The 15,080-nt window shown below is 40.8% G+C and overlaps 1 protein-coding gene across 11 annotated transcripts in view; it reads left to right on the top strand.

Moving 5' to 3' along the window:
• The window catches only part of unc13a (unc-13 homolog A (C. elegans)), a 70,027-nt gene that overhangs the window by 52,665 nt on the left and 2,282 nt on the right, over positions 1–15,080 (top strand). For 7 of the 11 annotated variants that reach the window (XM_039766954.1, XM_039766952.1, XM_039766946.1 and 4 more), the window contains 4 exons: positions 8,336–8,483; positions 8,850–8,906; positions 10,511–10,603; positions 10,708–10,867. In XM_039766954.1, coding sequence (XP_039622888.1) covers positions 8,336–8,483; positions 8,850–8,906; positions 10,511–10,603; positions 10,708–10,867 — 458 coding nt within the window. The remainder of the gene's footprint in view (positions 1–8,335; positions 8,484–8,849; positions 8,907–10,510; positions 10,604–10,707; positions 10,868–15,080) is intronic. The other 4 variants (XM_039766955.1, XM_039766949.1, XM_039766948.1 and 1 more) reach the window with 1 other exon arrangement.

The raw sequence follows: 15,080 nt of genomic DNA, 5'->3' as shown, positions 1-15,080 counted from the left end.
CTGGGTATGACGTTATTGGCACTCAGGTTTGTCGTGTGGTGGTTGCGACAATGCGCTGTATCAGCGCGTGCTCCTAACCTATATATACGCCATTTAACTGTATAATGACAATAACGTTGAATCATATATATATATATATATATATATATATATATATATATATATATATAGTTGGTCTGGTACGATTCCGTAAGGTGTTGATGTGATCCTTTAAATCACATACGGACGCAAATTATACATGATTGTGGGTCTTTGAGAAAACTGACAGCGCGCATATGTAGCAAGTGTTGAATATTGATGAAGGAATCCCCTTTAAAAAGAAACATCTTCCACCCTAGCCTGATTTTCAGCATTATGCTATCTTATATTTTTCAGTCATGTTGCTGCCCCCTAAGTTTACCGGAGCCCGCTAGCGCGTCGCTCCGCCCCCTTTTATAGCCCCGGCATTGAACTATTGGCTCTTCCACTATGCACAGCTCTAACATGACACGTACCTTTTCATGGAACAAGTTTCATAACGCGGGATCTGACTAAAAATTATTCAACAAACGAAGATTTTTTTTTTTTTTAGAAAAACTACTAACCTTTACATTTTCTTCCGATTCTCCTTAAACGCATGTGTGCTGGTTTCATCTTATGGTGCCAACAAGTCAAAGGCTTGTTTTCTGTCGAGTTCTGGTAATGATTCCAAGTGCCGAAGAGAGTAGTGAATAATCTCTCCAAATGTCCAAATCGTGCAAAGCTAAGACAGTTGGATCTGAATGACTGGTAGCTTTTTTTGTGTGTCTTTTTGTCGTTGAAATTCATGACGCGTTTAAAAAATGCACTGTCTTGCTCAGAAATAATAGCCTTCCCTGAATTTAGTTCCACAACTGTGTTTCTTTGCGTTGAAGGCTCTTTTGATGCCTCTTTTATCACGATTTTTTTTAATAGTCTATCCTAGCGTGCTGCTTGCAACCTGTTTTGTTGTGTCCAAAAAGCGCGCGGCGAGTCGGTTTGATACACGCCCGCTTTCGCGCTCTTTTCATTGGCGGGTAGCCGTGACACGAGCATTTATCGTGTTAGTCAACACCACGGCTCCCAGTTATTCTCTGTAACGAAGTAATATAACCTTACTTATCATCTTATTTAATGCGTTTTTTTTTTTTCTAAAGTTCCTCGAACCTATCGCGAACTTAGTTTACTGTTTTATGTCTGTCAACACGTGGGAGTGCTGGCTGTAAGGGTAGGGATCTGCACAGGCATTCAGTCCCGTAAACGCCAAGAGTGACTCTATTTCGATGGGCCCTTGAGCAAATAACGTGCATCTGCGTTTTACTAGGTACAACATTAATTTGCAATCCAGCCCTAAAAGCAGGTCCTCCAACTTAAAGGGAAAACATGGGGGTTGACGGCAGGGCTGGCACTCCAGCCACTGTTAAAAAAACCACTCACACTGTGGTGGGTGCGGCAACGTGCTATCAGCGCATGCTCCCAACGTCTCTCTCTCTCTTCTTCTTCTTTCGGCTGCTCCGGTTAGGGGTCGCCACAGCAGATCATCTTCTTCCATATCTTTCTGTCCTCTACATCTTGTTCTGTCACCTCCATCACCTGCATGCCCTCTCTCACCATGTCCAACATTCAAAGGTCCTACCCTCAGTTCCACTCTCTTTACTTTCCTCCTCTTCTCATGCCTCCGGACATGTCTCCCCCCTCTGCTTCTTCTTCTTCGGCCAACAGTGGCCCAATTTCCGCCAGCACCAGGTTGGCTAACAGAACTGGTGGCAGTTGTTGTTAACCCGGGGGCTCGACCGATCCGGTATGTAAATTTGTATTGGTGTCCGCATATTGATATGGCAAAAGTTTACACCGGATGCCCTTCCTGACGTAACCCTTCCCATTTATCCGGCCACGGGACCGGCACAAAGAAACACACTGGTTTGTGCATCCCCTGTGGCTCTCTCTCTCTCCTTAGCCGAAATGACTCGGCGGAGATTTAGGGTTTTAAAACAATGGGAAAACAGTTATTCAGCGGCTTATTGCTTTGCCTAACATTTTCACTTCAGTTGTTAGTTTTATGCAGAATTTCATAGCATGTGTGGCGGAATCGGTTAAAATCCCGTAAAAACGCCAAAAGTGACTCTACTCCGTTGGGCCCTTGAGCAAGGCCCTTAACCAGCAGGGGAAAAAAACCTGGGGGTTGGTGGCAGAATTGGCACTCCAGCCACCATAAAAAAAACCTCACACAGTTCCATTCCATCTGCACTAGTGTGACGCTGAGGTGTCACCCGTTGTATGGCTGTACTCAGGTCCTAATCTGGGACCCTGAGTTTGCTTGTCATGTGGTGGGTGCTGCAATGTACTGTATCAGCACGTGCACCTAACCCTGTAGCGCGGTGGTTCCCAAACTCGATCCTGGGGACCCACTGTGGCTGCAGGTTTTTGCTCCAACCAACTTTTGTTTTTCTTTGGACTCTTAGCCTAATGAAGTAAGTCATTATTTCCCAGTTTCTATGTTTTGAAGTCAATGTAGAAATTACAAACTAAGTTTGTTAGATTTTTATTAAAATGTAACAAGCAGTTATATGGGGAATATGTAGCTTTTTTATCAGTATTTTCAAGCTAATTTTCATTCTGCTTTTCCAGGTGTTCTGGTTATTTTATTATTTACTAATTAGCAAGTTTGACACTGAAGTTGTTGCTGCTTTCATCATCCCGGTGTCTGCTGTGCTGGTTAATTGGCACTATTAGGGTTAAATGAAGGGAGCAAACTACACAGGAAAAGGGGAAAATAATAGGAAAATGACAAAAGAGTTAAGCATTTAGCTTTAGAAAAAAAATAGAAACATTTCTAAATGCCTTATAAATATAAAAACCATACTGTTGTTTACCTGAATGCAAAATAACGAAAAGTAAAAAAGACCAGCTAATTAATTGAGATCAGTTATTGATTATTATCAATTGTGAATCTGGTTGGAACAAAAACCTGCAGCCACAGGGGGTCCCCAGGATCGAGTTTGGGAACCACTGCTAGCGGAATGCAAGAAATACAATACAATACAATACAATACAATTTATTTTTATATAGCCCAAAATCACACAAGAAGTTTCGCAATGGGATTTAACAGGTCCTGCCTCTTGACAGCCCCCCAGCCTTGACTCTCTAAGAAGACAAGAAAAAAACTCCCAAAAAAACCTTGTAGGGAAAAAAACTGAAGAAACCTTGGGAATGGCAGCTCAAAGAGAGACCCCTTTCCAGGTAGGTTGGGCGTGCACAAGGTGTCAAAAAGAAGGCGGTCAATACAATACAATACACAGAACAGAACCAAGTAATCCTCAATACAGTATAAAAATAAAAATATTACAAGTAAGGAGCAGAATTTAACAGTAGATGATATCACATAATATGATTTGGATTTGTTTAGAGTCCTGGAGACCTCAGCCATCAAGCTGCCTCCCCCAATTGGTCATTCCACAGCTGAGACAGCGCTAGGCCAGCCAGTCCGATGAAAGGACCCCTCTACCCAATGATTCCTGCAATCCTCCATCAGGGATGACTTTATCTTAGGCAGGCAAAACAACTTGGCAAGCAGGCAGTGGCACCAAGTGCCACATTTGAATATCGAGAAGAGAAACAGAATAGGTGAGGGTTAGTTACAAATTATAACTATCTTGTTACTTATGTTTTAGTACTAATGACTGACAACAGAGATGCAGTCTGCACAGCTAATCAGCAGCTCTAGTCAGGATATACCCTGTATTAAACTGAAGTTGTGAGTTTTCAGCTGGGATTTGAAAGCTGAGACTGAAGGGGCATCTCTTATAGTAGCAGGCAGACCACTCCACAGTTTAGGGGCCCTATAACTAAAAGCTTGACCTCCCACTGTTATTTTATTAATCCTTGGAATCATAAGCAGACAGGCATCTTGAGATCTTAATGTGTGTTCAGGTTTGTAAGTCATGATAAGTTCAGCCAAGTAAGTCCGATCTTGGCCATTTACAGTAAGGCTTTATATGTTTAAAGGAGGATTTTGAAATCTGCCCTAAACGTAACTGGGAGCCAGTGTAAGGATTTAAGAACTGGAGCTATTGGTTCATACGAACCTGCAGTGACCCTCAAAGTGGGTAGGGAAAGAAAGAATTGTTGACATAAAAAATTGGGTTTTTTGCAAAATAGAGTGTAAGCTGTCCTAATTCAAGTTGTTCTTAAGAAATGTGATGATTTATTCATAAATTAGAAGTATTTAATAAACAAGAATAGTATTGTGACGTCCCATCGAATAAAACACACTCGGGAGCCGTTTTTCAGGGGGAGTCTTCCAAATGGTGACTGACCTTTGATTTGATATGCCATAATATAAACAGTGCCCTACCACCACTCATTGTCTGGGCCACGGGTACACCTCCAAAATGATAAAATCAATTCATCTTCACCCTGACTACCTCTTGCCTGCCTTTTAACTGTTCGCTCCCTTCTCAACATGATGCTGTCTTCCTCTCGTTCCAACAACAACTATTCTTCCAAGTACCCATCCTCCCTTTCTCTCCACGCACTCTTAAAATGAACCCTGATCCTTGTCACTCAGCTCTCTCTAGGGAGGTGCCCTGAGCCCTTACAAACTGTGTTCTCCCAAGACTCTACCCCACTACTGGTACCACTCCCTACAGCCCATGCAGTGGCAAGACACATCACTGTATATTTGAAGTATTAAAATGTGTGCTTCAATTTAAATCCTAAAAGTCTAAATATTCTTGATTGTAATAGAAAAGGTATCATTTTTCACCCTCTGATAGAGGTCTATTGAAGGCTAGATGCCTAGAAAATGATCAAAAATCAAAAAAAACATTATATTCATTGAAATAATCCAAAACAATACCCCACATGCTAATGTTTCAAATTTGTAATTTTTAACTTTCAGGGATTAGAGGGCTAGGACCACCGGTAAATATCAAAAATATTTTCATATCCATGATCAACTCAAAATAACATAAACTGAGACTCTGCATGCCTATTTTAACTATCCCCATTTTTCCAAACTTTTTTGGTAAGCATAAATTCAAGTGCTTCTGAACATTTTTGTTGAAGGCACCCATTGGTTTACTCTTAATCATAAGGGTGCAATTTCCTTTAAAAGTATGATCCAGAAATTGTCTAACAATTAGAGTTTTTTTTTTGGTCTACAGGATCAATAAAGGGGGTAACTACAAAAAGCTTGATGTCTTGCATAACTACTGTAAACAAAAGACAAGTCAAATGGTACGTCATTTTAGGTAGAATGTCCAGTGGGGACTAGGTCTTTTGGCCTTGGAACCCCTGCAGATTTTGTTTTTTTTTTTTCTCTATCTTAACTGAAGTGTTTTTTTCATATATGTTTTTTTTTGTCCTCCTGGCCATCTGACCTCTAAATCACTTTGAGCTGCAATCCGTGTATAGAAATGTGCTATTGAAATCAATGTGGTTGTTATCATATGTGGGTTTTTTTCTCACAAGGTGCTGGACAAAAAGAAACTGAAGTGATTTCAAAGTGATCACAAGTAATTATTATGAACACAATAATAAGAGAATAGAGTTTTCAGGTTACATGACAGTAAGAAAATGAAATTAGTAACTATTTACATTCCTAACCTCTTTTTTTATGACCTGACTACTGGCTCTGGTGTTTTATTAGGCCCCAAAGCTCACCACCTAATTACATTGACTTCCATGCTTTTCACCTTTTCATTCCCATTTTGTTGTCACTCCCTAGACTCTGACTTCACTTCGTCTGCTCTAGTTCCTCTTTTTAATCTTTTTGTCTCTTTGCATAGGCAGAGGCACGGTACACTTTCCTGTGAACTTCATTAGTTGAGTGCATCCCAGCAAGCTTCCACAGCTTCTTTCAGTGACTTAATTTGTATAGACAGCAGATAATCAGTCTCCGCACCACCATGTCCCAAAAACAAAGGCAGTGTCAGTCTCTAACACTTACAGATGTGCCATCACATAGCTGATAGCCCAAGACACTATAATAGAAACACTTACTAAAAGCATTCATAGTGACTGTCGTGCTGTATAAGTGAGTATTGAAAGGGCTGGAAGAAACAGGAGATTACACAAAGAGACAACCAAGGGCAGATTAAGTTCCCTACAAGCCCCAGAGTGTCGAAGTTCAAAAGACTCTTCTTCACCAAACTTCTCTTACCCCCACTTGGCATACATATATACTGACAAATTATGAATGACACATATTTCAATAATAAATCAGCTACTGTTAAAAAATCCAAAAAGTTTATAACAGGTGTCAACCGATGGAATACAGTGGTCATGGAGGAAATTTTGGGCACCAATCAGGTTGCACCTTTAAATATTTACATGGTCCTTAAACAGACATCATCGCTAGAAATTATAATAAAGCAAAATGAAAAAGCAAGTTAAATAAAAATTATGCAAGAGACTTATTCATTCTACATCAGTTTCAGTATCCAGTAACCAGTCTGCTCTTCTCTCCTGAGTGAGACGCGCCATTCTGGGAGTGTCTTACTTTTATAGCAGTGGGACCGCATTTGCAATGAATTTAACAAATGACTTAATGAGGGCAATATCACAGTTTTGAGAAATCAGCTTTCTTCTGGTTACACAGTTAACGAACATCAATTAAACATTTTCAGAAGTTCAAAGTTTTTCAAGTTTCTGTCAAAAAAGGTAATATTTAACTGAGTGTTTTGGGACCAAATGAAACTCAGGACCAGAAAGGGGATCCTTCATTTAGGTTTGGCAGTGTTTGGTGCTTCTTATCTTCTGCAGTGGTTTTGTTATCTGCCACATTGTTCTATGTCCATGTTGGCGGCTATGTAGAATTGAACTGTATGTTGATGCAAAGGTTGCTTGAAGCAGTCATGTCATCCCTCTCCCAACAATCAGTAAGGGGAGTCTCATTCAGTAGTTACTAGAAAATCAGCATCTAAAGCTTCTCTCTATCTCATTTCTTTTCACTGCCCCACTGATCTCTCATTTTCAATGGCCATCCATTTTCCCTTTTGCAGAACAGTAAGTGAGTAAATGTATAATCTAATAGAAGTGACCTATCAGACACTTTCTCTGATCATGGCCCACCCATATCAACCAAATAAGACTCATATTTTTATTTTCGAAAGCTTTTTATTTCAATCTAATGGATAGGTTTATAGCTGTGAGTACTGGAGTGGGTTTGGGTGTGTTATGGACAGCAGATTGCTGTGAATGCTGGTACAGTCAGTAAAAACCATAGGTATTTTTTTTCTCATATATACAAAAGCCCCCTTTGCAAGCAAAGCCCCATGGTGTGAATCCAAGCCATCTGGCAATGAGTAAAACAGCAACGAGGGAAGGAAAAACATGAAACTAAAAAAACAGCATTTAAAATATAGTATTAAAACTTACTTCTCCGTAGCCTAAATATGTTAAGTACACAAATGTTTCTAATCCTCCATACATTTAATAACCCACATAACGGAAAGACAATTAGAGCTACACTAAAAGCCCCATTCTGTTTCCCAGTATCACTGGAAAAGAAGTATGAGGAAAGAACCCGCAACACTGGTGTGTGATGCCTCAGTATAAGAGCCATCTCTTAGCCCATTTGTTAAGCCTCCCAAACTAATTCAGAGCTATGTTGGGGGGGTTGACCCCACCCTACTATCATTAAGTGCAAGTGATGTCCATCACATGGCACCACTTTAGAATTCATTTTACTGACAGAGTTATTGGAAGATGGAGGAAGTCAATCCAGAAATTCCCTAATGTTCAAAGTAACCACTGCCTTTTGGTGCCACAACCTTAAGCCATTCTAAGTCAGGATCAAGAGTCCCCAAGAACTTTGTGCCATGGTCACTGGCATAGCGGATGACCCCACAGCCAACGCTTTGGGTGTGTGGGCTTCCAGATTCAAAGGGCCCCCTCATCAAACCTCCACTTAAAACGAGCCACAAAAATACATACAATTTACCTATATTTATAATTTTTTTGCTGGAGCATGTTAGTCTTGGACAGTGCAGTACATTGAGTTTGAAAATCAAAATAGCACCAAAGATAACATATGAGATGTTTGGTAATGTAGTATATCTAATATTTATTCTCCTAAACTAAATACTGACAGTATGTTTATTTATTGTCTCCAGCATTCCAACTCACTAAATCAAGTTCTTTTATTTCTTTGTTTAAAGACAAGCAATGCCCATGTAACCTTTTCTCTCTTTTGTTCTTATTGAGGCAGGGTTTGAAACAGATGTGTAATAAATACAATACATACCTGCATGAGTGGTGACTACCTATTGTTAGTTTTGTACTTTATGTCCTCTTTCCTACCCTTACTTATTACATTTGGTTTTCCCTCTGCAGCAATACTTCCATGCAGGTGGAGTTGGTCTGAAGAAGACCTTCCTAGAGAAGAGTCCCGACCTGCAGTCCCTGCGCTACGCCCTCTCCCTGTACACACAAGCCACGGACACACTCATCAAGACCTTTGTTCAATCCCAGAATGCACAGGGTAAGTCAACCAATTCACAAAAGAATGTTCTCCCAAATCGAAGTGTCTACTGGTCAGCAGGCGCGAGCCAAGTTGAGAAGGAGACACAGCACTTGGGTAACAGAGTGACCGTAAGCCTTGGGGTTGTGTAATTGAGCCATGCTCTCCAGATGGAGTAATTGTACCTTTGGAAGAAAGGTAGTTCACCTCTACTGGATAATTTCATATTGTTCTTCATTTTTGCTGTTAACACCTGTCCACGGTTTTCTGCGTGTTGTAACTGTTTCTGTTTTCCTGTTCTCTGAACCCCGTTCTTTATCTTTTCTTCTCTCTCTCTCTTTCTATATTTCTCTTCTCTTTCCCCTTTATCATCCATCATCTGAATAGTTCACGGAGGCAAGGGTGTTAGGTTCACCCTTAGTGAAGATGTGTACCCGGAGAAGGGTACGTTTGCACTGGAGTGCCAGATTGTCACTGAATTTTTTCAAGACCCTGAGAAATGTGTCCCCAGAGAAACTGCCCTGTTGTGTATACCTGTGTGTGTGTGCACCTACAATGGCGCGAGTGCGAGTGCGTGTGTGTTTGTCTTCACCTGCAGGGATAGGCACCAGTTTTACGCTGGAAGCAACCTATTGCCTCTTGCAGGAGTCTTGACTTTGGAATGCTACTTCAGATTCAGTTTTGATAGTGAAGCATGAAGCTGTTTGGCCACTGATCCCAGTTTGGCTCTGACTTGTGGACTGTTGTCATAGGAAATGACAAGCAACAGTAGAAAGGTCTTGTTGCCCAGGCAGGCTGCATCCTCACAGGCCTCCTCATAGTTTTTCTTACTAGGATAGAATAATGGGATTTGTCACTATTGCAGTTGAATAAAACTGGGTTTAGACACCATTTTTTTTCTAGCCAGTCCAGTGGTTCCTGTGATTTTGGAGCAGTTCAGTTAGTCCCAGCCCAGGGTTTTTGAGAAACTGATTGAGCCCAATAATATAACCGTTTACTTAAAGTCTCTGGCAGACCTCTTTTCCCAACAATGGGCATTTAGTCAGCATTTCTGCGCACCTCAGATACCGAGGTACCCTCACCTGGATTTTGGTGGTTTGAGGTGCTAAGGCATTCAGCCAGTCCTATGGTCTTTTCGCTGTTCCCTCTCCATTCATGCTTAAGCCTTTTTCACGCTTAAGCTTTAGACACTTAGACCAGCCTGTCTGGGTAACAGACCTACAGCTTCAGGTTCAGGTGGACTGTTGCTTCATTTAAAGCATAGGCTTGCTCTTTAAATGAAAGGGGGGAGGAGGGTTGGCCTGCAGAAAAACTGTACCCCGAAGACTTTGCATGTTGTTGTTGTTTTTTGAATGAGGTCTGATCTGAACCCTAGAGCCTTTCTTCCCAGTAACACTCCAATGTCATTCCATTATTCAACCAGGAAAGAATTGCAGGGAAGTATCCCACTTTCCATTTTGAATTTGGATGCTCCCTGCACACCAAAGCTGCACTAAGGTTGAAGCCTATGCATATTATGGAGGAGACTAGGCTTCCGATCGGACCAATCACACTGCCAGTTGTTCACTGTGCTTGCTCGGACATAAGAAATCCAGGAATGCCACTGATTGGCTAGGTTTCAGCATGTAACTTTGACTTGCCTGCGGGGGTTTTATCCATTTTAAACATGAACGGCAGTGGCCGGAAAGCTGCCTCGAGAACCTGAGACTACCTTATCAATGAAGGCTATGGATTAAAGTCTGATGAGTTCTACCATGCTTCCTGCTTGCTTTCCTGCATTCAGTTCCCCACACAAATGTCCTTACCCTCTAACCCATGCTCAGAAACAAGCCGCTGGACATGCAAAGCTAATCCATAGCCTTGGCAGCAGCTGGGTGCATCCTTCCAGCACCTATAGGCAGTGCAGGAAAATTGAGTGCCCTATGCAGTCTATCACAAGGCTGTGCTCAGTGGATGGGTAACCTTTGAGTAATACAAACAGATGGAAGGAACTACCTTGGCCGGTGTGTGGTGTTTTTCAGATATTGAGTGTAACCTATTACCTACAGGCTCTGGAGTAGATGATCCCGTTGGGGAAGTGTCTATACATGTGGAGCTGTTTACACATCCTAACACTGGCGAACATAAGGTTACAGTCAAGGGTGAGTAACACAGATGATGAGTCTCACATGGGTCCTGGATTAGAAGGATGACTCCATTCTTTCTCCCATCTCTTCCTGGTTTAATCGATGTTTTCCTTCCTCAGTGGTGGCGGCAAATGACCTCCGATGGCAGACTTCTGGGATATTCCGTCCGTTTGTGGAGGTGAACATCATCGGTCCGCATCTTAGTGACAGAAAAAGGAAATTTGCCACTAAATCCAAAAACAATAGCTGGGCTCCCAAGTACAATGAGACCTTCACCTTGTAAGTCTAAACCATTGTTCTGATGTGTCTAATTAGTGTGGACAAAATCACAGGGCCCAAGTCAGGTTTCCTCAAGTTCAATGCAATTTTTTTATTTCAAAACCAATCATGGCTGGTAAGAGAACTTGTTACTTAATTCCATGACTCTCATTCTGCTATTTCTGGTCATTCTTAGATTGCAGATTTTTTTTCTTTCCAAGGATATCATCCAAATGATTTGTAGTCCAGAGTGGATTAGTAAATCACAGTTGTTCAGTTTTTCTCTTAAATTTCATTCCATTTATCCATCCATCCATCCATTTTCTAACCCGCTGAATCCGAATACAGGGTCACGGGGGTCTGCTGGAGCCAATCCCAGCCAACACAGGGCACAAGGCAGGAACCAATCCCGGGCAGGGTGCCAACCCACCGCAGGACACACACAAACACACCCACACACCAAGCACACACTAGGGCCAATTTAGAATCGCCAATCCACCTAACCTGCATGTCTTTTGGATTGTGGGAGGAATTTTTTTAGATATTTTGTGATGTCGTGGAGTGGTGGCTCTAAGGCTGGGAATCTGTACCAGCAATTATAAGGTTGCTTATTTGAATCCTGTATATGCCAAAAGTGACTCTACTCTGTTGGGCCCTTGAGCAAGAGCCCTTAAGCTGCAATTGTTTCATCATGGATATGATGTTAACCTGCATCTAGCCCTGCAAGCAGATCCTCCAACTTACAGGGAAAACTTGGGGGTTTGAGGCAGGATTGGCAACACAGCCACCATAAAAAAACCTCACACTGTTCCAGAGTGGTGCTGAGGTGCTGTACTAAGGTCCCAATCGTGTGGTGGGTGCAGCAATCTGCACAGGCTTAAATGAGACCAAGTTAATGGTGAACTGCTTCTCAATTTCATCTTCTTGTTAATTTGCATTTGGTTAAGAAAGCAAGAAGCAATAAACAATGAGAATGTAGCTGTTTAAGACTAATAAAGCAATTATGGGGATTGTAAAAGCCAAGCTAACAAACATGAAGCACAAAAATGTTGATTAAGTGATAATTTGCTTCAGATTATACAATTTGGTTGATACAGATAAATGAAAGAATTAGGGTAGAATGATTGAGGGCCACTTCTCCTTCTGTTGCCTCAGTGTTGCTATCTAAGAAGCTTCTTTCTCTTAGTCTGCTTTCACCTGCAGAATTCAGCTACCTGGTTTTCTCTGAATGCATAGATATTATGCAACAGCTGAGATGTTCAGCTAGAAAGAGAGCATACTTGAGCAAATGCAGTAATGTAAGTACCCACTTTTTCATTTTTATGGTTTTACATATCAAGGACATAATCAAGAATCATCTAGTCCAGAGCAAGTGAGATAAATAAACTTCAGAAGACATACAACCCAGAAGAGATTTTACTCTGTCATATTTATCCACTTTATAATAACTCAACATGCAGAAATCACCAATGAAAAAATGTGTACCCCTCGACCCAACAGCATGTACAGTAGAAGCACCTTTGGCAGTGTTAACATGAAATAGTAATTTACTATGAGTTTATTAGTCTCTCCCGTGGTGTTAGAGGAATTTTAGTCCACTACTTCTTACATCAGGTTGCACATGGTGGTTCTGGTCCCTCACAGTAAGGAGACCAGGGTTCACATCCCAGGTCCTCCCTGCGTGGAGTTTGCATGTTTTCTCCGGGTCTGCCTGGGTTTCCTCCCACAGTGGTGAATTGATGATCCTGGACCTAGTGTGTGCTTGGGGTGGATGTGTGTGTGTGCATTCACCCTGTGATTGCCTTGCACCCTATGCTAGCTGAGAGAGGCTCCAGCAGACCCTTGTGGTCCTTGTTCAGGACTAAGCGGATTGTAAAATGACTGACTGACTTCTTACAACACTGGTTCATTTTATTAGTGTTTGGGGCCATACTTTTATGCACACCTGACTTAAAGTTTCACCATGGCATTTTAAAGGGATGAGATTTGGAATTGGATTTGTCCATTCTAAAACCCTCTGTTTTTTTGACCATCCTGTTGTAGATTTGGTAGTTTACTTGCTGTCATTTTGCACAATGTGAATTTTGGCCAAGCATCATTTGTTGGATTAGTTCCCAGACTGTTTCCTTTAGAATACTTGAATGTGAACAGGAGTTCATAGTAAACACAGTGACTGTGAGACATCCAGGTGTTCAAATCATCACCTCCGCAGTACTGTGCTTGACATTTGGTATGAGGTTTTTGTGATGAGAGTCTAAATTTGGTTTTCAACAAACATGACATTATGCATTATGAGCAAAACACTGCACTTCAGTCTAGAGGACATTGTTCGAAAGGCTGTGAGGTTCATTATCATGTAGCATTGCAAGTCTTGACTCTGTTGCTATGTATTTAGAGAAAAGAGGCTTTCTCCTGGCTACCCTTCCATGAAAGCTATACTTACCCATCTTATTCTAATGGTAGGGTCATAAACTTAAATATTTACTATACTCAAATCCACAGATGAAGCTTTTGTTTTTGTTTTTATGATTTTTTGGGGCAGAATATTAGAACAAAAGGACAATTGTGGCAAGAATAGGTCATTCAACCCAACAAGCTTGTCCATCCTATTCAGCTAGATTGTCTAAAATAACATCAAATCAAAATCTGAAGGTCACTGAAGTTCTCTCTCCACCACACTACTTGGCTTTCATTTATTTCATGTCTATGGCTCCCTGTGTGAAGAAAAAACATCTAATATTTGAATATTAAAATATTAGAACATTAGAACGATTGTGATGAGAACAGACCATTCTGCCCAACAAGGTTGTCCATCCTCTTAATCTATGTTGTCTAAAATAACATCAAGTCAAGATCTGAGGGTCACTAAAGTCTTCTGTCCGCCACACTACTTGGTCATTTATTTCAGGTGTCTATAGTTCTCTGCATGAAGAAAAACATTTGAACATATGTGTGAAATCTGCACTTATGTTTCCAACCATGTAACATCTGGGATCTATTGTACTTATTCTATCCATAATTTTAAACACTTCCTTCATGTCACCTATTAATAATCCCTGTTTGTTTAAACTGTAAAGGTCCTTAAATCTCTCCTCATGGCTCATATCTCTCAGTCCTTATCAGTCTTGTCACTCTTCTCTGGACTTTCTCTAGTGCTGCTATGTCTCTTTGGTAATATGGAGACCCAAACTGTACACAGAATGCCAGGGTATCATATTCTCTGACCTTTTGTTGAATTTGCCGGGTTGTCAATTCCAGACAAGATTCACAGCTGTCTTGAATGTTCTCCGTTTTTTAAATAATCTTTCTCAGTGTACAATGATGGACTCCAGGTTGTCCAGAAATAGAATTGTAACCCTTCTCAAACTGATGTTTTTTTTTTCTGATCAGCGATCTTTATTAATTTTTGTAGGTTTTCCTGGATGAATTTTCAATATATTTGCATCTACATAGAGGTTTTGAACATCAGTGAATTCTAATATAACATTGTTTTGTTGCAATGCCATTTTTGTTTTGTTAGGGGCGCCTCCATTTTTGGAGTGATCTCTTCTGCCCATGCCATGGTGATCTATCCTAACCTCCCATGAGTTCACAATGTATGACCCCCCTGCAATGGCCACATAAAAAGCGAGACGCATTCCTTATGTATCCAAGTTTTAGATAAAAACTGTGTAGTGTGCAAATCTAATTCTTGTTAAAAAGACTTCCTGCTAATCATATTGCTTTGTTAATTTTGACCTTTGATTTGACTTTGCATTTTGAACTTTACAATCAATTTGTTTGCATTCTTTGGTAATGACCATAGTGCAAACTTCTGACTACGTTCCAATATGTCCTGAACCCTTTTATTAAAAGTTTCACTGTCTTCTTCTGACTTAGTACAGGTGTATTTTGTCCCTGACATGGTGTAATGATAAAACTGAATGCTCCAGAAAAAAAACTGCCAAAGGTTTCTATTTTTATATTGAGGTGGTGTATTATCGTAGTATTTCCCTCTACTTACCCTTTACCTGTTTTCCATCAAGGGTAAGTGTATTCATCAAGTTCATTATCAGGTTGGTCTACTGTTGCACTTTAAAATTAACACACACACATACATATACACATACACACATATCCTAAATACAACAGTGCCCCATGAAGGTCACACACACAGCTGGTTAACCTCTGGCAATTTAAACCACACAAGTGCCTTATGAATAACACAGCCTGTCACTCTCTCAGCACTTCAAGA

The sequence above is a fragment of the Polypterus senegalus genome, chromosome 10 (assembly GCF_016835505.1).
Source record: "Polypterus senegalus isolate Bchr_013 chromosome 10, ASM1683550v1, whole genome shotgun sequence".
Taxonomy (NCBI): domain Eukaryota; kingdom Metazoa; phylum Chordata; class Cladistia; order Polypteriformes; family Polypteridae; genus Polypterus; species Polypterus senegalus.
Note: the sequence above shows the minus strand (reverse complement) of the source record. Positions and strands in the feature narration are given on the sequence as shown.